The sequence below is a fragment of the Pecten maximus genome, chromosome 5 (genome assembly GCF_902652985.1).
Source record: "Pecten maximus chromosome 5, xPecMax1.1, whole genome shotgun sequence".
Taxonomy (NCBI): Eukaryota; Metazoa; Mollusca; class Bivalvia; order Pectinida; family Pectinidae; genus Pecten; species Pecten maximus.
This window is the reverse complement of record NC_047019.1, coordinates 25,459,959-25,486,673: the sequence shown is the minus strand read 5'-3', so window position 1 is coordinate 25,486,673 and position 26,715 is coordinate 25,459,959. Positions and strand designations below refer to the sequence as shown.

At 33.6% G+C, this 26,715-nt stretch overlaps 1 protein-coding gene across 2 annotated transcripts; it reads right to left on the bottom strand.

Moving 5' to 3' along the window:
* Window positions 1–936: 936 nt before the first annotated feature.
* LOC117327647 (sericin 1-like) lies at window positions 937–21,845 on the bottom strand. 2 transcript variants are annotated; one of them, XM_033884718.1, is made up of 17 exons: window positions 21,265–21,845; window positions 16,231–16,305; window positions 15,875–15,961; window positions 14,635–14,805; window positions 11,977–12,042; window positions 11,341–11,388; window positions 10,453–10,530; window positions 10,088–10,215; window positions 9,502–9,601; window positions 8,573–8,597; window positions 8,347–8,435; window positions 7,897–7,965; window positions 7,259–7,387; window positions 4,166–6,935; window positions 3,773–3,849; window positions 3,477–3,575; window positions 937–3,196 (listed from the first exon to the last, which is right to left on the bottom strand). In XM_033884718.1, the coding sequence occupies exons 1-17, from the start codon at window positions 21,820–21,822 to the stop codon at window positions 2,843–2,845; spliced, it is 4,923 nt and encodes a 1,640-aa protein (XP_033740609.1). In that variant the 5' UTR covers window positions 21,823–21,845; the 3' UTR covers window positions 937–2,842. The 2 variants fall into 2 exon arrangements, with proteins under 2 accessions (XP_033740609.1, XP_033740610.1); XM_033884719.1 differs by lacking the exon at window positions 21,265–21,845 and adding an exon at window positions 20,963–21,119.
* Window positions 21,846–26,715: the final 4,870 nt, after the last annotated feature.

Genomic DNA, 26,715 nt, shown 5'->3' with positions numbered 1-26,715 from the left:
ACCATGCTAATCTTCACGAGTAAGTTAAATCATGAATCACGTACGGATTACGATAATGTTTTCCTGTACATATCTATAACACCATTAATCCCGATGACAGATGTTTTCTGATCATTCATTAACTTAAGTTTGATATAAATATCAAGTCTAGTGATATTTTACAGGTATATAAATCACTATTCTGGCGCAGTGGAACAGAAGTAACTTAACCAGTTGTTAATACGTATCATGGCTATCCATGGGTCTTGCTTTTGACATTTAATTTATTAAGTCATCTGCACATTTTGGAAGAACATTCATTAAGTGCAAGTTTCAGAACACAGGAGGCTCATGTGCATCAGACATTTTGTAAACAATAACCATGCCGTTATGCTCACGAGTGTCTTTAACAGGCACATGAAGTGGGAGCGTTTGTTTGACCATGTTTGACGTTATAAAAACATAACATCGATTCACTGTTGACCTTAAAATTCAAATGGCGGCTGTATATGTTTTGCAAAATTTGGATTGATACTCTGATTTTCTTGCTTGAAATGTCGTTAAATAGCACTTCTATGCAAATGATTTATGTATGTCTGTCTTTTTTCATATCTCCTGAAAAACATCAGAGAGAATAACGATTAACGCAATTTCTTAAAATTGAGGCAAACATTTTTGGGCCTAATTCCCCGTCTGAACCGAAAAAAAGATATCGATACGGCAAACAAAATACACATCTGCGATTGGTAATTACCATACACATATACCATACCTTATTACAACGACTTATAAACAATCACTAGTTTTTGTATAAACTTTGATGCTCTATATTTTTCATCAAATTGTTGAAATACTTTTTTTTTCATATTTCTCCGGTTAACCTACAAGACATGTATATAGACATGCAATATATAAAACGAAGGTCAGTATGGACAAATGAAACAACTGAACTATATATATGCATAAAGATTATTTTAATTAACAAGCTCAGCTATTTACATATTAAATACAATTAATTATGTTTAACTGCACAATGTTATCGAAAGCCCCGGTTACTATGTATTAAATGAGAAAATAGATTGAATGTTTATTTATAACATACATCCTCGAATGTATGAAGTAGCAACTATACATATCAACATTTATGTTTTCACACCCAAACAATTCTCTTCAGCAAGAAAAGGATTTCAAATTATCACAAAGCTTATAATTAAAATCCCTCTGTATCATCATAAAACATCAACCGATACCGAAGAAGTCTTAATGCACAAACATTTTTTGAAGCGCTAATGCTGATAAAGACATTTGCTAAAATGAAATAAAAATTATCTCCCTTAGACCATCTATTCACATACATAAAGAGGATATGGTTTATGTTCTAAATATAAAGTATGCGTAATTGTCGTTTAGTAACCGTCAAGTAATTCAAGACAAATTAATTTGATCACATTGCCCAATTTAAATAAGGACAGCATTTGTTTTTGATTAATGAGCATGATGTATTTTTATTTTTGTTGTACATTTATCTAATTCATCACTTATATACATCACACAGTAGTTAGACACCACCAGAAAATACAGCATGTACAATAATATAAAAAAAGCATTGTCTTTTAGCTTATCACAATAAGAATATTGTCTCTTACAAAGTATCCCATACGTAGAGAAAAAAGTTCATTGGATATACATTAAATTGTACAATACATTTTAACAAGTAATGATAAAATAGTAGATTATAGGTACATACATTTTAGAGTTTGAACAAAGCTAAATTTATTCCTTTTTAGTGAAATTCTAACATTTTGGAGGAATACGTTTACAATAAATATATTATATATTGTATCCGCATTTATAGATTGTACCACTGTAGTCTTTATATAACGTTAGTTGATTATATGGTTAATAATATTGACCCAGTTGACTGGATAATGGGTTAGTCTCCCCAAGGGACACAAGCCAGTCTAGGCTAGGAAGTGGGTAAACCCTAAGCACCTAAGCAATAATAATAACCCTCTACACTAAATAGAAATAGCCCTCTTCATTAAAACAATATAACCCTCCTCACTTTATAGCAATGACCCTCCTCACTCAATAATAATAACTCTCTTCATTAAATAGCATTGACCCTCTTCACCAAATAGTAATAACAATCTTCACTAAGACATTAGCCACTCCGTATTGAGGTGAGTTTTATGCGTGATTTAATTGTATCCAAAAATGACACATTTGCTTTATACACGCCAGTTATATAGAATCTAACACCACCGCTTAAACCTTACCATTCAGTCTACTTAATGTATAGCATCATACAGCAAAATGATTATAAATCTCAATCGTCCACTTATTTATACACAATTAAAACTGTAATTTAACATAAAATAATTCTGATTATAAATCAAATTACGGCTGATTTTCAAAACCATTCAACCTACAAATAGATGGTTAATCATCTTTCTTCCATTTGTAAAATGTAATATCAAAATTAGATAGGCATTTGCAAATATGAATCATAATTAAAGTATACACATTATAATGGATATTAATAAAAAGTAATTTTATTACCAATGATACTACGTGATAATATGTTATTTTTTTTATAAACAATAATGTTTTGAATAACGCATGCTAACACATCAAACCTAGTACATTGTATATTCTTTTTGAAAGAATACACTTCAATGCATGTATGTCACCCAACACTAATCAGTTATTCATATATTGAAATGCTGATGTGTTATCATCTTTTGAATGAAAAATCTATCATACGCTATCAATTATAAACGGTTTACATGTTGCTTGGAATGTCAATGAAAAACAACACTTCGATATTGATAAAAAATATTTTTTGTTATTTTTGCCTTTTCTAGCAGCACCTCTCGTACATCAGGATATAGGCGTTCCCATCGTTGGCTGCTGTATACTCATCACTCGGCTGAACCATACTATCACTGACGTAGTACCAGGTCTCTCTGTCATCATCCTGTGGTGATTTTGTTGGTGACATATTATGACTGTGAGTACTGTTCTGCCAAAATTTCTTTATATCCTCTTCTACTCGCTCAGGGTCCATCCATTTCGTCTGCAGGAAGTTGCTATAAAGTGCAGATGCATTCTGGGGAGTGGCTCTGACGTAGGCAGTGTAATGTCCGCCGTGGATCGATCCGCCATGACTGACAACTCCATATAGTCTAAACCAGGTACGAGGGGTACCCCCTGCCTGTAGGAAGTGTATAAATAATATTGTATTCGTGCTAACAACGCGGGTCAATGTAGGGTAGCCAAACGTTAAGGAAATTTCCTTCCATATCAATTTTACTAGAATGATTATAAGACATTAGACAAAGACATCTTTTTATAGAGCAATGGATATCTAAGACAGGAAATGATAAAAAATGCTATGTATTTAGCGAAAAACGAATATATAGAATATATCCCCTATTTGAGGTGCTTATTAAGACATCATTTGCGTTCACACTAGAAATTCCTCGATAACTTACCTGAGTTTTCAGAAGAGCCGAAGAACAGAATGGTGCTACGTTAAGATATTTAGGATATGTTACCGTCTTGTTGATCTTCCGTAGGCCTCCATATCCGTCCTGAAATAGTATAATCTTGAATATAAGATTGACTGAAATGTAAACAAAGAAGCAGTATTTTGAATTGAAATCTAAACAATAAAAATATTAAAAAGCTGTCCCGATTGTTATATAACTGTTCTTTATATTCCCATGGTGTTAATTCAAAACTGTTAGTAGAAATCAGGACAGATAACAAGTACATTTTACGTATTTACCTTTTCTATCTTGTTGATGTGAACAACAAATACTGGCGGCAAACCGATGATCAGGAGTTTCTTGTGAGTTTGTTTCCCTGTAGATTTGTTAGAGACATTTTACGTGTGAATGACAAAACATATTTGAAAATGTCTTCCAATCAAACAGAGTACACATATATAAATACAATATATGATTTATTAATGTAGCTTTTACAGGAGATACGAAGTGCCGTTTGATGTCGTTGTATGTGACTTTTCAATTGTCAGCAAACGACATGATATTTATATACATTAAGATACCTTTTTGTCGCCAAATGATCGTATGCTGACGTTAATTTAGTGTTCCTCAATATAAAGATGCTAGGAAGTCCTACCACCCATTTACCTTAATTTATATAGAAAAGGCCATACCGTGTGTATTTGAGGAATTACAGATACGGCATCCGATCATCTCCTCGTCCCAAATTTCCTCTTCTGTCAATTCAAAAAGTCCCCTTTCAAGATCAGTGGGATCTTCCCGCATCACTTCCAACGGTTGATGTGGAAGTATTTTATTTTTCTGATCTTCTTTCCTCAATTCGATAGCATCTTGACTCGGACGATGATTTTCAAAATCTGATTCTTCATTGCTTTTAGGATATTCTCTGTCACCAGCCTTTGTAGGACGGTTGCTTTTTGCGATGTCTCTATCAGCAGAGCAAGCTTCATCCCCTATGCTGTCGTGACCTTGATTGGTCGGTATGCAATCCATGTCTTCATCCTCCTCACGAGTCCTTGTTTGTTGTCTATCAGCACAGCCAGCCATATCCACTATGATGTCAGGAGCTTGGTCTGTCTGTGTCCAATCCATGAATTCTTTTTCCCTTCGAGTACTTGTTTGATCATTGCCGTTATGGTCTCTTAAAAGTGAATTGGACATTGTAGGAGATACTAGTCTCGTGGATGATGCCACTTCCTCTTGTATTGCCTGGTAAATTTGTTTATCTTTAGATGTCTCAAGTGTGCTGCTATTTTCATTTGCAGGTATATCAGATGTGCTGCTATCTTCATTTGCAGATGTTTCAAGTGTGCTGCTATGTCCATTTGCAGATTTCTCAGATGTGCTGCTATGTTCATTTGCAGATGTTTCAAGTGTGCTGCTATGTCCATTTGCAGATTTCTCAGGTGTGTTGCTATGTTCATTTGCAGATGTCTCTTGTGTGCTGCTATGTTCATTTGTAGATGTCTCAGGTGTGCTGCTATGTCCATTTGCAGGATTCTCGGATGTGGTGCTATGTCCAGTTGCGGATATAGCTGTTGTGCTGCTATGTTCATTTACAGATATATCAGTTGAGCTATTATGGTCATTTGCGGATATCTCAGTTGCGCTGCTTTGTCCATTGGCAGATATTTCAGAGGTGATGCTATATCCATTGGCAGATGTCTCAGGTGCGATGCTATGTCCATTTGCATATGTCTCAAGTGTGCTGCTTTGTCCATTTGCAGATAGATCGGATGAGGTGCTATGTTCACTTGCGGATATATCAGTTGACCTGCTATGTTCATTTGCAAATGTCTCAGGTGTGCTGCTATGTTCATTTGCAGATGTCTCAAGTGTGCTGCTATTTTCATTTGCAGATAGATCGGATGAGGTGCTATCTTCATTTGCGGATATATCAGTTGACCTGCTATGTTCAATTGCAAATGTCTCAGGTGTGCTACTATGTTCATTTGCAGATGTCGCAGGTGTGCTGCTTTGTTCATTTGCAGATTTCTCTGGTGTGCTGCTATGTCCATTTGCAGATGTCTCAAGTGTGCTGCTATGTTCATTTGCAGATTTCTCAGGTGTGCTGCTATTTTCATTTGCAGATGTCTCAGGTGTGCTGCTATGTTCATTTGCAGGTATATCAGATGTGCTGCTATGTCCATTTGCAGATGTCTCAAGTGTGCTGCTATGTTCATTTGCAGATTTCTCAGGTGTGCTGCTATTTTCATTTGCAGATGTCTCTGGTGTGCTGCTATGTTCATTTGCAGATGTCTCAAGTGTGCTGCTATGTCCATCTGCAGATTTCTCAAGTGTGCTGCTATTTTCATTTGCAGGTATATCAGATGTGCTGCTATGTTCATTTGCAGATGTTTCAAGTGTGCTGCTATGTCCATTTGCATTTGTCTCAAGTGTGCTGCTATTTTCATTTGCAGATGTCTCAAGTGTGCTGTTATGTCCATTTGCAGATGTCTCAAGTGTGCTGCTATGTCCATCTGCAGATTTCTCTGGTGTGCTGCTATGTCCATTTGCAGATGTCTCAAGTGTGCTGCTATGTTCATTTGCAGATTTCTCAGGTGTGCTGCTATTTTCATTTGCAGATGTCTCAGGTGTGCTGCTATGTTCATTTGCAGGTATATCAGATGTGCTGCTATGTTCATTTGCAGATGTTTCAGGTGTGCTGCTATTTTCATTTGCAGATGTCTCTGGTGTGCTGCTATGTTCATCTGCAGATGTCTCAAGTGTGCTGCTATGTCCATCTGCAGATTTCTCAAGTGTGCTGCTATTTTCATTTGCAGGTATATCAGATGTGCTGCTATGTTCATTTGCAGATGTTTCAAGTGTGCTGCTATGTCCATTTGCATTTGTCTCAAGTGTGCTGCTATGTTCATTTGCAGATGTCTCGGGTGTGCTGTTATGTCTATTTGCAGATGTCTCAAGTGTGCTGCTATTTTCATTTGCAGATGTCTCAAGTGTGCTGCTATGTCCATTTGCAGATTTCTCAGGTGTGCTGCTATGTTCATTTGCAGATGTTTCAAGTGTGCTTTTATGTCCATTTGCAGATTTCTCAGATGTGCTGCTATGTTCATTTGTGGATATATCAGATGGGCTGCTACTAATTGCAGATATCCCAGATGTGCTGTTATGTCCTGTTTCTTCTTGTAATGTCAAGCAACTTTGGCCGTTCCTGTCTACCTCCCGATCGTTTCCGATCTTTGCCTTTACTTTGACGTTATCTTCGAATTGATTAGTTCTTTTTCGTTTCTTCTGTTTTCTTCTTTTCTTATTTTTCTTTTCATTCTTTTTTTCATCCTGCATTGGTCTGTGTGTGGATGTTGACGAGGGCCCTTTTCCACAAATATTATTTTCGCCGCATAATTCGAGGAATGAGTTTGCATTGTCTTTGTCCTCTTCATCAAAGGTTTTGTCATATGATCTCTTTTTCAGAGAAAACAATGAGAAGATATAACAATGATAAGAGCGAATAAAAGTATGTGATATTTTGTAGTACAATACGGCTACACAATTGTAAATTATCAGCAAATGCAACCATGAAAAGCATACCTTTTCAACTACAATTACATTAAGTTAATACGAGTTTTTACTAGCTGCATGTAGCTCCGTCTGAAAAGTTTATTATCTGCGTAATATTATTTTCAAATATTTATTTGTAAAAAATTCTTTAAAATATCTACGTTTGTATTTTAATCGCAAAACTCATATGTTTTGATTTTGTAATTATTATATAAAAAAATACATACCTTTTTGGTTGGATGGAATTCATCAATGTCTAGGTTGTTTCCTATTTCTGAATTGTCCCTAGAATGGTCATCTTCAACTTGATCAGCAATATCATCAGCTGGTTCAGGACTTTTTCGCTTGTTGTTAATCTGTAAAAATCAATTTCTTCTTATTTGTTGTCTGTGCATGCATATGCTTGCTTCCTTACACTTCTAGAGAGAAAAACAGTTATTGATGTGAAATATGTAACAGAAATATTTACGTACATGTTTGATGCAAGGCAGATACAGAAATGTAGTGAGAAAATATTGAAATAATTCCATATACATGTACTGTAATATTTGTTTATTTTTACTATTTTGTTGTCGTGTATTTAATCTCATGAAATTTACCTATACAATTAGTTATTTGAATCACTTTTTTAAAAGTCATGATACAGTTTTAGTTTCCTAACGGAACGATTGGAATGATCTTTGATTATCGCTGATATCAATCAGCCTCATCAAAATAATGTCCACGCTTCTTGAGCATGTCAGTTAATATAAAACAGATATACATATATGTACGTCTTGTATGTAAGCATGCATATGCATGGAATTTATTGTTGCATATATAAATGGTTTTAAACATATGCGAAAAAATATGCGTGATACTTTACCGATTGGAGGGACTTTGGCTTAGGGACTGGTGCGCTAACACTTGTGAACCTCTGGAATGTTAGCTCCACCTTTAAAACACAATTATCCACGAAACTGAATAACTTCAATTAGATAATCAGAACTATACTTGGTTCAAGGCGCTCGCGTAAAGATGCATGTATCGGTTGAATATGTTCCAATCTAATCATAATATATAAAATACACACACACACATATATATAAATATAAAGTGTATCATTTTTTTTCGTTTTTTGTTTTGTTTTTGTTTTTGTTTTTGTTAAATAATGAGCAAGTTAGGGTTTCAATTCCGCTTTATAAAATACATTTCTGTCAAACTACGCATACAGAAATGTTTTAACAAGCAATATTTTTAATCTGCTCATAACTGATACACTTATATGTATAAGTGTAGATTATTTATACCGTTTCGCGTTTTTATATGTACATACGTGTTCACATGATTCGTAGTACCACACTGTCATGAAGGTTCCACCCAGAAGCCTCGATACGTTTGATTTCCGCATGAGAACTTCGTTGTCTAAAACATGGATGTTTTTGTTGTTAATTGTCATCTAATAAAACAACCTTTATGATATTCGTTGTTATCAATTCTAAAGGATTTACAGAGTATAATGTAGAGTCGAAAATTGTTACGAAATAAAATTGAACTATTACCTGTCATGCTCTTTTCGCCAGCATACTACAATAAATCAGACACAAAAAACATCAGTGATATTTCAATAGGAATCAATTAAACTAAAGCATATTATCTAAACAGTATGAAGAAGGAAAGGTTAGGAAATATGTTACCAGAGCTATACATAATTTAAATGAAAAGGGTTGAAATAAACAAATTCAGTTAATGAAAAAAATAAGTAATCCATGGAGAACACAGTTCTATAAATTCTGACATAATATGCAAGGAGATGTAACTTTTGACAAGCTGTTCCAGGAAAAAAAGGACATTTGCATAGTTATCTAAGTTTATCAAGATTCACAAGAGAGGTTGTGTAGATATATTTCAAAATATTTAAAGTGTAAGAAAAGAAACTTAAGTTACAAATAATAAATGTTTATCCTTGACTCGTTTTGTTCAGTATAAAATAACGACATATTTCAAGACAGAAACAGAATGAAAACAAACCATATACATTCACAACAAGGAATGATTCACATCTATACACACCCACACCCGCACAGATATACACAACGCACTTATTGGTATACTAGCTTTACAACTACTAGATCATGTATACGAATACTAATGTCGGAATATATAAATGAATACCAGCTGACACCTACAGTATGTGGGATGAACAAGGGGAAAGACTTACGGACGTATACAAATAAGATCAATTACAATGGTTAAACCACATGAGTAAATAATCAAAATAGCTTTTCATTCCATTTGACATACAGGACGTTGATTAAAGGATAAAATACTGGATGGTTATCATCCGATATGATTTTGCTATAAATGTTTACACTGTAGACTAAAATTGTCCACCTATCCATTTGTGCACTACAACAAAATAAAAAACAAAGAAAATCTCCAACAACTCCTGCCATTCAATCCATACTTCATCAAACCTTTCAATACATACATTACAGGGTAATACTCTCGCCTCATCTTCCACTCCGCCAATCAAAGTGTTGTACATTTCAAAGCTGTCTTGTTGCCGGTATCCCATAAACTGGTCGTTACTAAAGATACAAAAAGGTCAAATTTGAATATTTAGAATCAATTAAAAGAAAAATAGAAGTTTGTAGTTATAAATGTAAATTTTGTACTTTTAAAAAGAGGTTCTTATTTCTTCTCTGTATAAAAAGACGTTCCTCTTTTGTGAAACCACTCAGTTTAAGCTAACGAAACATATTTATGTGCAATAGGTTAAACCAAATGCAAGTGCTCGAAGGCAACTTCAAAGAATAGATATTGATTTAAATCTTATGTATCCAATATTATGTTTTCAAAATGATAATCTAGATTTTCTAGGTGTGCAGTAATAAAGCGTATTTGCAAACTGGTATGAAATATATTTTTACTTTGTTTTTCATTGTAATACATAGTATGCTAATATCTTCAGATATCTCGAAATCCTATACCAACAGATCAGGCATATGCATTTAAGCCGTTATGTTGTTTTCAAAATGTAACGCGGTTGTGTTTGTGTGTTAACATATCCTTACAGTTTCCTGGCCTCTTTCAATATGTCATTAGGGATACTGAAATCCAATGTCGTTGAAGATTTGTTTTCCGAATGGACGTTTTGAAGAAGCAGAAATAAACGAGCCTGTACGTTGTTTCTGATGTCTGTCTGTGGATACAGAAAACAAAAATGCTCTTATCAGACAAATCTATTCATTTTATCAATAACATCATCACTGCAGTACTGTAGGTAAACATCGCTAAAATAATGCATATTTCACTTTACTTTAATAATCTAAATTCTTTGAGGAAAAAAGCTAGAATTGCAATTTGATCAAAGTGCTATACCGTTTATATTGTTTAATTATACATGTATATATATGTAACCAATGGACAGCTGTCTTACTTCGATGTTTTCATTTTCGACTGATTTCGATAACTGTTCTGCAAGCTGCTCTCCCAGCAACGGTGTCCAGCTAAGAACCTGAAAATGTATTAATTTGCTTTCAAAGATTAATTATTAAACGTCTTAAAAGATGAATCCAAACGAAACGAAAAACAACATTTTTTGACTATTGTGATTTCCGAAGAATTGTGTCTGGATGAAGAGGTAACATAACTTCGTTCACATATTGTGTATTTGTGTTTTTAGACAGGCTATGCCTGTACAAGCTCTATCTCTTAAGATGTAAAACTGAAAACAGAATTACAATTTGATCACATCAATAAGAACCACTGCCTTTGAACATCAAATATTATTTCTTTTTATTGAAATAAGTTTAAAACATTCTGATAGATAAAAATATCAAAATGATTTGAAATAACAAGTTACGTTATTACATACAAACTTTACGTTTTTGTATGCATTGTGGCATTAATGCTTTTTTCAGACCTTAAGTTTCATAATCAAATGTTACATTGCCAATAGCAAATCATTGCCATTTATATGCAACCTTCCTCTATTCTCTCAAACACGTGTTTCTGCACTCAATCCGGAAAGCAAATTTTTTTTTAAAGTTAAAGATTATTACACTGTGAAATAAAGAAAAATAAAAACATATTTGAAAATTACAAACATCGACTGAAAAAAACATTTGGACAAGGAAGATTAAGTTAATAACGAATATTGTTTTACCAATCCTAAAGTGTGTTTACAACCAGCCGCCATTTTCATCTTCACCTGAAATTGAATTATCCCTACTTTTGCTTACCTTTGAGATATCGTATCACCCAAACTAACAGTCGTGTGGGTTGTTACATTGTATATGTTAACAAAGAGAAATGTATATCATACCTGAAGAATTGAATTCATGTAGCACGTATTCCCTAAATTTGGTAATCCCTGGAAATGGAAAATATTTAGAATATATATTAATATATATATATTAATATTCAGAATGCAGCCATATGCACTAGCAGATATTCAAAATATTATATATATAATAATATTACATATATAATAATATAATAATTATATATATACACTGATAATTGACAAAAGAAGACGTTACATTTTGCACTAGCGCTTTCACTCTATTAGATCTTCAGGTACATAGTAACAGTACATAATGGTGTGACGTCACGAATATATATATATATATATATAATATTATAATAACATTATATGAAAATATAGTTTTCTTATAATATCATTTAATCAAGTTTCATAGCAAAAGCCAGAAAAAAAAATACAAATTTATGTTTTTGGACAGAGGCACAACTAGCACATTATTTTCTATCAGTATAGTACATTAGCGATCAAAATATCACATGTATATGTATTGCTTATTTCTAAAATACATGGATATAGTTAACATGGATTACTAGGCAGTTATAAACTAATTAATGATCAGGGAATATTGCAACCTAATCAATAAACAGAATCATGCGGTGAAGATGGTATACAAAAAAACAAAAACAACAAACCTACCCTTGGTTGACCGTTATATTTCCAACAACCAGGTTTCTTGCTTTTCTCAATATCTTTACGAAGTTTCTGAGTGTGAAGAAAACAATGTTCAAAAAGATTATAGAAATAATAAATAAGAATCTCTTTAACATACTATAGTTACAAATCTGTCGGTATTTTAATGAACAGGCATACAGCTAAAACGTTTTGTAAATTTTGTAATTTGTTTGACTGAGTTTCGTTGTACATTGTGTTGTACATATCATAATGGACCGTGTTTATTAATGAACTGCACTCGATGATCAAGTTCAATAAGTGTGAGGAGAGAAGGAAGGACGATTGATTGGTATGGTCATTTTCAGTCTTCATCATAGGTAAGCGAATAAATGTTAACTTGAAAACTTCTTGTCACTACTGTTTACTATCATTATTTATATCACATATACCAATATATATTATGTCACATTATACCACAATTTATTATGTCGCCTTTACCATTTTACCGTCATTTATTATGTTACCTATACCACAATTTATTATGTCACACATACAACAATTTATTATGTCACTCATACAACAATTTATTATGTCACACATACAACAATTTATTTTATTATACCTCAGACTTGTATCACAGCTTCTGATTAGTGAAAACCATGTCACGTGATTAAAAACATTCGTTATGTCAACCACAACTTTCCAAATAATTCATTATTGACTTGCTGTCGCTTTCGAAACATCATGTCACCCTCTGAATATCATAATGTCACCCTCTCGTGAGCCCTCCAAAATCGTTATGTCACCCTCTCGTGAGCCCCAACTCGGAACTCTCTTCCGGAACGTCTTCAAAAGTAGTCGAATCAGAGAAGTTCCGAGTATTCTGCTTGACAACAACAATGGCTGCCGGCGGACGCTATCGTCTGCCAACAGAGGAGGAATTGGCGAAATTATTGCAAGAAAAGGATTATAAAAACACCAAAAGGGTCATCAATGTGGCCGTGGATTCCTTTAGACATTTCCTATCTGCAACAGGTAGGCCTAGACCAAGGATTGTGAAAACTTCGACGTCCATACATTGAAAGTTCAACTGGGAGAATTTTATGCCGGGTCCAGAAAGACGATGGGGTACCTCTTAAAAACTTTTCTTAAAAACTGTTGATAGTAATAAATAAACTTATTGATACCAAAATTAATTCACTTATGTTTTTTTCGGTATAATAAAACAATTACTGCCCTTGTTCCGAGTTGACATGAATATTTGCCCACCCTTGAGGTGTCATGTCACCCTCGGGCTACGCCCTTGGGTGACATGACACCTCTCGGGTGGTCAAATATTCATGTCAACCCGGAACAAGGGCAATAATTGTATATTATTATACCTCAGACTTGTATCACAGCTTCTGATTAGTGAAAACCATGTCACGTGATTAAAAACATTCGTTATGTCACCCTCTCGTGAGCCCTCCAAAATCGTTATGTCACCCTCTCGTGAGCCCCAACTCGGAACTCTCTTCCGTAACGTCTTCAAAAGTAGTCGAATCAGAGAAGTTCCGAGTATTCTGCTTGACAACAACAATGGCTGCCGGCGGACGCTATCGTCTGCCAACAGAGGAGGAATTGGCGAAATTATTGCAAGAAAAGGATTCTAAAAACACCAAAAGGGTCATCAATGTGGCCGTGGATTCCTTTAGACATTTCCTATCTGCAACAGGTAGGCCTAGACCAAAGGATTGTGAAAACTTCGACGTCCATACATTGAAAGTTCAACTGGGAGAATTTTATGCCGGGTCCAGAAAGACGATGGGGTACCTCTTAAAAACTTTTCTTAAAAACTGTTGATAGTAATAAATAAACTTATTGATACCAAAATACAACAATTTATTATGTCACCTATACCAACATTTATTTTGCCATCTACACCACCTTTTGTTGTGTAACCTTTACCACTATATATTATGTCACTTTACCACCATTTATTATGTCACAAATACACCATTTAATATGTCACTTATACCATCATTTATTGTTATCATTATGTCACCTATACCACAATGTAATATGTCATTTATACCACCATTATTATGCCACATATACCACCATTATTATGTCACTTACATACCCCCATTTATTATGTCACCTATACACCATTTAATATGTCACTTATACAACACTGTAATATGTCATCTATACCACCGTTCATATTGTCACTTATACCACTATTAATTAATGTCACTTATACCACCATATATTATACCACATATACCACCAGTATTATGTCACTTACATACCCCCATTTATTATGCCACATATACCACCAATATTATGTCACCTATACCACCAATTATTATGTCACCTATACCACCAATTATTATTGTAAGTGTTATGTTCGATGAGATATCTCCTTGATACCACCTCTTTAAAACCGTTAATTATACCAATTCTGCTGATATTATACACATTATTGTTCGTTTTTATTGATCGTTGTTCTTTTACATCAAATCGTCTAATTTTGCCCTCTTATGCAGACTCGTGTTGAATTCTTAATACTAAATTACTTAACATTAGTATTAGCCATATTTTACCAAGCGTTGTCTACGATCTGCTTAGACACTGGCGAAGATAAATGATCATACGAACAGATATACAGATATTATTCAAAGATCGCAAACCACTATTTACCTGAAGTTCCTGTTTTCGTCTCTTTGACTCTATTTCCGCCTGCAGTCGTCTCTTTCGCTCCCTTTCCTCCTTTCGTTTCCTCTCCTTTTCCTCATTTTGTTTCCTCTCCATTTCTTCCTGCTTTCGCCTTTCCTCCGCTTGTTCCTGCCCTCGTTTCCTCTTCCTTTCATCCTGAAAATTATAGTAAAACTGACCTTAACCAAGTCTCTTTTTCAATTTGCATTTTTTTTAATAATTTGATTTTTTTCTTAATCATCATGATAAATGCGGTACAAGCTTAATTAATACAAGGTTTCAAATATGCATTGTTAGAGCTAATTATAAGAAATATAATATACCTGTAAAGAAAATAATAAAACAATAATAAAAACAGAATTAAAAAATCATTAACAACATTCTGAGATGGTAACAGTACTGAAAGGATAAACAGATATCTCTGTGCCCCCTTCCCCTAGTATTTTCAGTTCGTATAGTCTATGTTATAATTAAAGATATCAATCAAGTCATCATCTCTTTTTTCCCCTGGATTGTTATAAGGTTTGAAAAGTAACTAGTAGTTTAATTAGGGAAATCAACGTTTGTCCTCTGATGTAGTTCCTATCCACAAAAATACACATTCTTTCGAATATTCAAAACTGACTTGACCCGAACGATTACATGACATTATGTTATATACTTAGTAACGAACCGAACATGGCGGTAATTTAGTGGCAATTATACGTGATAGAAGCATTAACATTTAGGGGATCGATGACTATTTTCAACTCAATAAGCCTTCAATGAAAGTACTGCATCATAAATATTGTGACGTCGTGGTGGAAACTAATGAGATAGAGGAACCTATCTTTAAGCAATATAAAATATCAGGTATTCGGGGATAAAGTACTTTTCTCATTACAAAATGGTAGATAAAATCAACTAAAAAAATCACTTAAATCTACTGGGAATGACCAATGAGTATCCTAACACAGTATTCATCCTTAGATATGCATTTAAAAACTATATTTCGCTTTGTTTAGGACAGTAAAATGATGTGATTAAACTTGAATTTTAAAAAATATTTCAAGACTAGACTAAATGTAAAGAAGCATTAGTTTACTAATTAATTAGTTCTGAAACCTTACTTTCTATGATACAAAGTTAGAGTTAGTTCAGTTCTTATGTAACTAATGTGTAAACTAATTGAGGACGGTATAACAAATGGATCGGAACTCATAAATTATAATTATTTAGACTTTACTTGTTGTCTGCGTTCCTCTTCATCAGCTCCATCCTTTTTCCTTTTTTCTTCTAAGTCATTCAAAGTTGCGTTTGGATTCTTCAGTTTCTGTTAGCCAATATTTAAATACATCCCAAATTAGTTGAACAGAATTCCTTCTCACTCAAAATAATAAAACGTTTTATGTGCAAATATCAGCACAAACCGTTAAACTATGATGCACTCGCCTACTGATTTTACGCCATAAAGACATCGGTATTGACAAACCGATTAGACAAAACAAATATCAATCAAACTGTATTAGTTCATTGACCACATATTGATATCACTTTACAAATAAATTGTTTTACAGACAACAATAGTAACTGAATAGGAACCTTCTCTTTCGAGTGTGTGTCGTCATCGTCGATTCCTTCTTCTTCATCCGGTTTTCTGCGCCTCTTCATTTTATTCTTAAACGAATAGCTGAGCATTATATTAGGAATACTTTAATAGTACAGGCAATTGCATATTTTTCACTTTTGAAAGTAAGATGTAGAAATATCATACAGGAGTGTTTTTTTCTCAAATAAATAAAAAGCCAAAATTCAAAGGAATGTATCATTTCAACTTCAATCCATCCATCTCATAGTCTTGAAGGCTGCGTGCTAGTAAGTTATATTCGTAGATAAACACGAGACTGACAAAAGGCCAAGGCCGGCATAGGTCTCTGGCCGTCTCGTTGCCTTAATGGTAAAACTCCTTTGTTTATTTTGTTTATGACACATATGAAGCATTACAATGAAGAGGTAGGGCCAGAAGAAATTAATAAATCTGTCTGTATTCCCGGTCACAGCATTAGATCCGTTATAAAAACTTATTTGATCTATTGGGCTCTATATTCATATTAATAGGTGTATCGCTAATGTACTGTGCTTTCGCTACAAGGGATTGTATCGAGAATGAGTCCACCGGTTGCTTTGACCGCAGAACCTTTTTTTTTTGGATTATGTCAACATACAATTGACACAATTTTGGCTACATTTGAGTCATTTCTAGACGACAGTTTATACAACACTGATGCATTTGTTTTTATGAGGTATTTCACAGTTCATTAAATATAGTGAGTAGTTATTAATATAACATCATTATAAACACCTGTTAATTTTGCACGATGAATACATGCATAGAATAGATCAAAAGCTTGAAAGATATTGGCAGTGCACGGGAACAAAACTAGAAAATTCTCTTTCAATATTTTGCTATGTTGGTCATTTTAAAATATAAGAGCATAAAAAAGTACATGTAGTAGTAGCATTGTATACTTTTATGAGAATGTTACATTCCATTTAAGTCCGTCTTAAGTGGAAATAATTTGTGATCGAAATCAAAGTTTTACAGTGGAATGATACACAAATGCACTGTCCACCTAAAATGGTTACGTGACTACCCAGTTTTTCAAGTCGCTAATAGGCTTTGGTATACTTTTCTAAGCACAAAAGACACGATTTCGAAGTGAAATTATCATTTTTATCAGTTTTTTTTTAATATATAAAAATGAAGCTTCCATGTTTGATTCAATATACATATTGGGTTATATATCATAGAATTGATAACACAAACTACAGGTGAATTTACTGACTGAAGGCGCAGATTTTCACTATTACGGAGGCAGGCCACAACATGGGCTCTATACGTATACCTATATGCAGCGAGAATGAGTCATCGCTATAGTAAGACATGCATGTAGGTTATATATTTCCACAACCAATAAATCTACGATCACCAAATTTTATTCGGCATAGCCGTTTAATATTCTTTTGACCCCGGATATGACGCGACAGGTGGCGTTACTGGTCAAGATGAGGTATGTGATTGGACAATGTAGCTGTAAATGCAAAATGCACATGTGCAGTTAAGAACGAAACAAAGTTAAGATTGAATGCAAACTGAATAAGTGGGTGTGTCTTGTCAAGTGACACATTAATAAAATTATATTTATGATTCAAATGCAGTCTTATTATCACCAAAAATGATTCAAGAGGATATAATTTTGTTATCGCGCTGAAACGTTAATTTATTTCCCCAGCAAGTTTACATTATAACCACCAGCATTTAAACTATGCCGTTTATCTTTTTAAAGATATTTCTTCAGTGTTCATTTCACCAGGACATAAAACGTCCACCTAATTTTCAACGCCACGACTCTTCTAGTTTTTAAGCAATTTTGTAAACAACAATGTACAAAATTCTACTTCCGTGTTCAAAAAACCTCAATCCACAGTATAAGGTCTTTGCCTAGCCAGTGAATGTGAATATTGTTTTTTGTAAATATCAATTAATGTGACAGAAAACCCTGTTTGCAAAGTGTTTTTAAGTTATGTAAAATTCCCTTTGAAACAACATTACCGCTATGTTTGAATGATGTATATGTAATTGGTTGTGATAAGATCTTGAAACATACTTGGATGATGTACCGATTACAGAATAGGATATTACAGTTTGTTTGTATCTTCTCTCATCAGAACAAAGAAAGAAGTTACAATACTCTATTATACAAATATATCATGGGTGTCTGTGTAATAGTCCAGAATATTTGACACGAGTTACTGGTAACCAAACAATGCCGAGGGATTAGCATCGGTCGATTACTGGTTCCAAGGGTCCTGGACTATAGTACAGACACCCATGAAGCAATCACATGGTACATTAATGGAAGGAAAACCATACCGTAAGCTCATACTGTACAGAATAATGACCATAAGCCATGGTATGAGAATGGCATCGCACTCACTGAAGATTGAAAGTTGAAGGGAAAATAATTATAGCATGATTTTGTCCACCAAATGCAATGACCTTCATCTAGCAGTTTGAATATAGATTGACTGTACACGTACATATTTAGCAGTAATTTTGATTTTGCACTTTTAGCGCTGAAAGCATTCCGATAAAATACGATTGCGTTAATGGCAGTTGATGTATACTTTTTAATGATCCAAGTATTGTCCTTACGCCAATTAATCATTGTGTTATCATATTGAAACTTACATTAAATTATGTGCTAACATTTGATTGCCCCAAAAAAGCATACGTTTACATAAGGTCTTGTTTGATCCAAATGTTTTCAACATCAAGGGCGATGTAATCACTGAATTTCCAGAATGATTTTAGAGTTTTACATAATTGATTGATAAAACAATTTAATCATGTGAAATATCAGTAAGCAAATTGTTAATTATACTGCAATATCAAATTAAACTCTAATATCAGTCTGTAAGACAGGCACATGTATTTAGTTATCTACTTATGTGACGAAAAAAAAGGAACATATAATAGTTTATAAAAGTTTCTTGGCATTTGAATAAAGTAAACATAGCATAGAAAAAAATGTACATATGTAACAAAGTTATTTTGAATATATCAGCCATGGACTTTCATTTGAATTATACAGTTGTGATCGTAATAAAATTGCTAACTGAAGTGAATCGGTTCATATTTCTAAGAAGGTAAAAGAACATTTTTTAAAGTTGAATAAAACGTTTGCAGCCTTAGTGAAGGTATCCGGATTATGTGACCTTGAACTATAAATTTGTCTAGTAATTATACCAAAGTTGCGGATTATTAAACCTAAGTCACAGATTATTAATTATATGCATTAATTCAAAATATAATTGCAATGCGCAGTTATGGCGCAGTTATGGAGTATAAATAACCATATTTATGCAATTAATATCAATTCACAAATTAACTAACTACAAAATATATTTCACTTATCTATTGAATCTACCATAGTAAATCTTAGTTAGATTTTAGTCATCGAAATAGAACGATCACCAATGGAATCGTCAAGCCACTGTCGAGCATATACCATGTACGATCCTACATGACACATTTGCATGACAGATTTCTGATTGTTCCATTCACTTTCTGGCATTTTATTTCAGCAAGAATGATGGCCGAATTGATGGCGGTCATAATAACATCCTTGTCTAAGACTATCTTATAGTCTACACATCCGGCAGCAAATATTACTTTTCAGCTGTGATTTGAAATTGATACCTTTCTCTGAATTGTATTTCCAATGACAGATAACTCTGAGTTATGTACCTGATAAATATTCAGAGTTGCAGTTACGACATCTCATTAGGTACCCCTTTTCTGCATTAAATGTTATAAGCTCACTGTTGTAACATCCTCTTGTTGGGAAGGTGAGGTAAGGATCAGCCTCAAATATGACTGACAGTTACCCGTTGTAAATGGATCGGTCAGCTTAGAGCTAATTGTTCGCTGGCATGTCATTTAAAATATATATCAATACCCTCCACCATCTTCCCCCTTTTTTATAAGTTGGAAACCACCTGTGTTAATTACCCAAGTTCAAATTACCTACCGTCGTGCCGTGACATTTATTAAACTTTATTTCTTTTAATAACTTGAATTAATTAATTAATTTCAATAATTATGTACAATAATTAGCTAAACTTAATATATATTTCTGCATTGAGAGTTTTTTTTATACGCCTTAACCATATGGACGAAAAACATTCATAACATCTTTTATACAAGAAATTTACAATTCTTAACCAGTAAATACTGTTTATTCATAAGATGCTTGTTGAGTATGGAGCCCGATGCACACAGTTATTCTGCACCTGGCGCGAGAGCCAGTTTGATAGACAGCGAGCTGACCGTGCTAAGGCCTTTTACCGGAACACATCTACACTCGCGCATGCGCATCGTTATTTTTCTCTATAGACCAAACCAATTAAAACTCTTAACTCGTTGCTATTTAAGCGTAGGGCCCCAGGGCCCCACTGGAATGAAATATATAGAACAGGGAACACAATGGAAGGTATTACGCAATCGGATAGAACGAAAACATTAATTAGGTGAAAATTAATTTATTAGAACGAAAGCGAAAGTGGAAATGATTTTTAGTTCTGATCAATAACTACAACACCATTAGTGCAGTGTGATTTGCATACTTTAGTTTCATATTTTAAAACCGTCTATGCTTAAATATTCTGCCTAATTAATAGTGATGGAATCCCAATATTTATTACGCGTAGTTCTAAAATGTTGTAAAGTGAAATTCTGGAACAAAATAGTTAACAAATAAATCATACATACCTGTATCACTAATAATATGTCTCCAATATATGGAGCAGTACATTTTACACTGTAGAACACTAATAAGACATGTACAGCTACGACTTTCATAGCGTCGGTATGAAATGACGACAGGTAAACCCTACGTTGACATCATGTAATCACATGGAATTCCCTACTTTCGTTTCTCCGTATGATATCATTTTGAGGTTTTATCTTTTCACTCCAATAAGGAGCTAGTAAATTTTAAAAAACGAAACAGAAAGTGACAATATTTGTTTATCGTCCAAATAGACCAAACTAATATCAAATAAGCCACTTACCTTCAAACATCTTCTGAAACTCATGAAAAGAATCGACAATATTGCAAATATCAAACAAAGGAAGAAATAGAAAGTTAGATATAAAGTTTGGTCCTTGTCGGGATGATGTAGCAAAATGTGTCTTGGCATTGGTACAGTGTTGATCACAGATAGCCTTATGGTTGGTGCCACAATCAGTTGATTTTCCAGACGCCGATGTAAGTAAAAGACCGATGTACTATACGGTTCGGTGTAATTTGTATAATTATATATCATATCTGTGGAATTGCAAGATAGCACGTTCTCGATCCAGCATTGTAACCTGGTCAACACATCTTTAAAACCAACAATGAGTACAGAATTGAAGACACTGCTTAGTTCGAACAGTAAGGTCCGTAGTGTTTCCCAAACCCAAAAATAAACCGATGCCACAAAAGTCTTCCAAGCGCTTAAACTGACATGTGAATACACAAATAGAGAATTAAATGAAGGCGTATGAGTACCATTGCTGACAATGAAAAATAATAACAAAATAATCCGGTTAAGAAAGAAATAAAACGAGATCCACGAACTAAACATCGATACAGCCAATCTATATAAACCAAAAGTGAAAGTAGAAATGATCAGTGATGTCTCCAAGATATAAATAGATAATGCGGTTAATGAAAAAATTGCCATCTAGGTTTATCAATATTGCGTATCAAATGCTAAACCACAGCCCAATTTAAGACAGACTTAGGTAAGAATAGAGAAAAGCATTCTATATATAAAATTCAGACATGTTTTAACTTTTTAAATAAAGATTCGTTACAAAATAGCGACACGTAAGATTGTATGAGCGGCTAAAAATATCTTACTAAGAACACACACATGGACGATACTTTGTGCTAAGTATCTATATGTGTACACATGTGTGTCGATTGTATACAAGCGAGCAGCGTTCTATCTACGATGGCCGATCTATATTAGAGTACACACTCTCCATATAAGGAAGAATGTGATGTACATGTATAAAGTGTTAATACCTGATTAAATCACTAGGTCAAACAAGCGGAGAGACTTTTCTCAAACAAATAACACAAATTACATGTCAGAACAACGTGTGATTTCTTTATTTAGAAAACAAATTTAAATTCACATTTGAAAAATAGAAGTGATGATCGGTTTTCATTGTTCAAAGTATGCGGACAAAATATAAACACAATTGCATGTACAACTATTTAAAGGATAATATGAGTAATGAATAATAAGCGTTCCTTGCTAATATATTATCTCAACATGTGTATCCTTTAAGTTATATATTAGTATATTCCCGATGCGTTACGATACCAGTTGAACAATACCAACGTAAACTGATCAAATAGACATATTGACTAGAGTATGTACAATGGGAAACTCTTGAAATGCATATTTACACGAAATAATCATTAACGTTAACCTTGACATGTGTAAGATACCAGTGATTTTAGCGTACTACACCTGCCGGTTTTTACGATGTACACACGCATCACGCCTACTAAGACACACATGACCTTTGGACAGTTATGATAAATTACAACCATGACCTTGTATTAAATCTTTAAACAAGAACGCTTTGCGATAAATAGCCCCACACATACACAATCCCTATTGACTTTTTACATATGTATGTATATATGTGTATACTATATATACATGTAAGTACATGCACTGAGAAATAAAAACAATATTCAGTTGAAGAGATATTAATCTCCTCTTATTTCTAATGTGACAATAACCTACTTCTCTTTTGAGGATTATATTTTTCCAATAAATAATCAAGAAAAAAAGCATTTCAACGTGCACTACATAACAATAAAGACAACCGGTTCTATAGTGTTAAAAAATATCTGATCAAATTAAAACTCTTTGATAATTTATGGATGACTGGATAGCATGTTTATGGCTTCACGTGAACAATTTGTTAGAAAGTTACTATTACACAATGAATTGGTACTTTTAAGAAATACCCATGTAAGTGATAGAGTAACACCGTAAGCAGATTTACGGGTTATCGTACAAACGTTCATTCTTTCACAAGAAGAGCATCCTATGCATTGTAATCTTATGATTCAGAAATTGAACGAATGTATTTTTGATTTTTTTAACCTGTAGTTTAAGCAATCACTCAAATGTTTATGTAACAAAATGAAATACAATCTCTTCTAATAATTAATCATAAGTATGAACATGTTTTATGAAAAAAAAAACTATCATGTATTTTCCAAACAAAAGTTTCGTTACATTTCCATTATAACATGTAGTAAATAAGTTCTCCGTTATACAATAGCCTTATCAATTGACACTTAAAGGAAATTAAACCATTTAATTACGTACTGAAGTGCATGTAGTAGAAGTATGGGAGTTTATCCCAAGTAGATACAAATGCGCTTTTGTCAACTGAAGTTGAAAAAATATCAATAAAAGTCGATAAAAAAAGAATCTTATTAAATTCCGGTGAATGCTCTTATTGTGTAAATACACTGATAGACCACCAAATTAGTTTTTTTGTTAAGAAGTAAGACTTAAATAGGACTTCTACACTCTCTTCCTACAGTCTCTACAGAACTTCTTATTCCCTTAAACTCATACATTTGTCACTCAAAATGGCCCTCTCAATTCACAAATGTTCTCTCAACCCCGAATCTCTCTATACTTCACTCGAAGATCTACACTGTCCAAGATTGATAGGTGTGTTATAGGGACAACAACGGTGTTAAAGACCAATGATAAGATTTACTGAACTTAGCTTTTATTTTATGTAGTACAGCTTTTACTACTAACAGTAATTCGATATATCAAACTAATGACACAATAACCCCATCAGAGAGCAGTTTAAACTCGACTCACACGAATCATATTTGAATACACTCACTTTAGAAACAACAACAACAACAACAACATAATCAAAACATTTTGTTTTATTCTATTAAAATCACAATTAGCATTATATTTGTAAACGGGTGCATGTGAATAGCACTGCGTGATAAAGTCATGTTATAAAAAGTAGTGTACTTTTAATTTAACCACGAATTACATTAAAATACAAAGATAAGCACAGGGAACATTTTCAAAGCATATATCTTTCTGGATATAATTTAGCAATAACTCCAAATAGTTTTGTTTTTATCTAAAAGGCATTAAAACTCAAATAAACGTATTTCTCGATGCACAATTAAATTCCAACAATATCAACAATGTTTCTGAAGTTAAAAAGTTAAGTTAATTTATAAATGCCACTTAGCGTTTAGAGATGTTCAGACTCGTTCATAAAACAAGAGGTAAGCGTTCCGGTCACAAAGAGCAGTATTATATTGATCTTTATCGACCCTGTCATCACTTATTGTGTACCACGTGTCTTTCCCTTCTGTCTGATTAGTTGTTTATCTTATAGTCTACACATCCGGCAGCAAATATTATTTTAAGCTGTGATTTGAAATTGATACCTTTCTCTGAATTGTATTGCCAATGACAGATAACTCTGAATCATGTTCCTGATAAACATTCGGAGTTGCAGTTACGACATCTCATTAGGTACCCCTTTTCTGCATTTAATGTTATAAGCTCACTGTTGTAACATCCTCTTTTTGGGAAGGTGAGGTAAGGATCAGCCTCAAATATGACTGACAGTTGCCCGTTGTAAATGGATCGGTCAGTTTAGAGCTAATTGTTCGCTGGCATGTCATTTAAAATACATATCAATATCCTTCACCATTTCCCCCCTTTTTTTATAAGTTGGAAACCACCTGTGTTAATTACCCAAGTTCAAATTACCTACCGTCGTGCCGTGACATTCATTAAACTTTATTTCTTTTAATAACTTGAATTAATTAATTTCAATAATTATGTACAATAATTAGCTAAACTTAATATATATTTCTGCATTGAGAGTTTTTTTATACGCCTTAACTTGACGAAAAACATTCATAACATCTTTTATACAAGAAATTTACAATTCTTAACCAGTAAATACTGTTTATTCATAAGATGCTTGTTGAGTATGGAGCCCGATGCACACAGTTATTCTGCACCTGGCGGGAGCGCCAGTTTGATAGACAGCGAGCTGACCGTGCTAAGGCCTTTTACCGGAACAGATCTACACTCGCGCATGCGCATCGTTATTTTCCTCCATAGACCAAACCAATTAAAACTCTTAGCTCGTTGCTATTGGAATGAAATATATAAAACTGAGAACAAAACGGAAGGTATAACGCAATCGGATAGAACGAAACAATTAATTAGATGAGAATTATTAAAACGAAAGCGAAAGTGGAATTGATTTTTAGTTCTGATCAATAACTACAACACCATTAGTGCAGTGTGATTTGCATACTTTAGTTTCATATTTAAAACCGTCTATGCTTAACTATTCTGCCTAATTAATAGTGATGGAATCCCAATCTTTATTACGTGTAGTTCTAAAATGTTGTAAAGTTAAATTCTGGAACAAAATAGTTAACAAATAAATCATACATTCCTGTATCCCTGCTAATATGTCTCCAATATATGGAGCAGTACATTTTACACCGTAGAACACGAATAAGATAACTACGACGCCCATAACGTCGGTATGAAATGACGACAGGTAAATCCTACGGTGACATCATGTAATCACATGAAATTTCCTACTTTCGTTTCTCCGTATGATATCATTTTGAGGTTTTATCTTTTCACTCCAATAAGGCGCTAGAAATTTAAAAAAACGAAACAGAAAGTGACAATATTTGTTTATCGTCCAAACAGACAAAACCAATATCAAATAAGCCACTTACCTTCAAATATCTTCTGCAAATCATGGAACGAATCAAAAATATTGCAAATATCAAACAAAGGAAGAAATAGAAAGTTAGATATAAAGTTTGGTCCTGGTCGGGATGATTTAGCAATATTTGTCTCGGCATTGGTACAGTGTTGATCACAGATAGCCTTATGGTTGGTGCCACAATCAGTTGATTTTCCAGACGCCAATGTAAGTAAAAGACCGATGTACTATACGGTTCGGTGTAATTTGCATAATTATATATCATATCTGTGGAATTGCAAGATGGCACGTTCTCGATCCAGCATTGCAAACTGGCCAACACATCTAAAAAACAAACAATGAGTACAGAATTGAAGGAACTGCTTAGTTCGAACAGTAAGGTCAGTATTGTTTCCCAAACCCAAAAATAAACCGATGCTCCAAAAGTCTTCCAAGCGCTTAAACTGACATGTGCATACACAAGTAGTGAATTAAATGAAAGCGTATGAGTACCGTTGCTGACAATGAAAAATAATAACAAAATAATCCGATTAAGAAAGAAATAGAACGAGATCCACAAACTAAACATCGATACAGTCAATCTATATAAACCAAAAGTGAAAGTAGAAATGATCAGTGATCTCCATGATATAAATAGATAATGCGGTTAATGAAAAAAATGCCATCTAGGTTTATCAATATTGCGTATCAAA

Bases quoted from the DNA above. Each gene is read 5' to 3' on its own strand.
- LOC117327647 (XM_033884718.1), bottom strand. From the start codon at position 21,822: ATGTTTAGTTCGTGGATCTCGTTTTATTTCTTTCTTAACCGGATTATT. The intron at 7,388-7,896 runs GTAAAGTATCAC...TGATTTTTACAG, and splicing joins AGCCAAAGTCCCTCCAATCG to ATTAACAACAAGCGAAAAAG. The intron at 3,576-3,772 runs GTAAATACGTAA...ATACTATTTCAG, and splicing joins ACATCAACAAGATAGAAAAG to GACGGATATGGAGGCCTACG.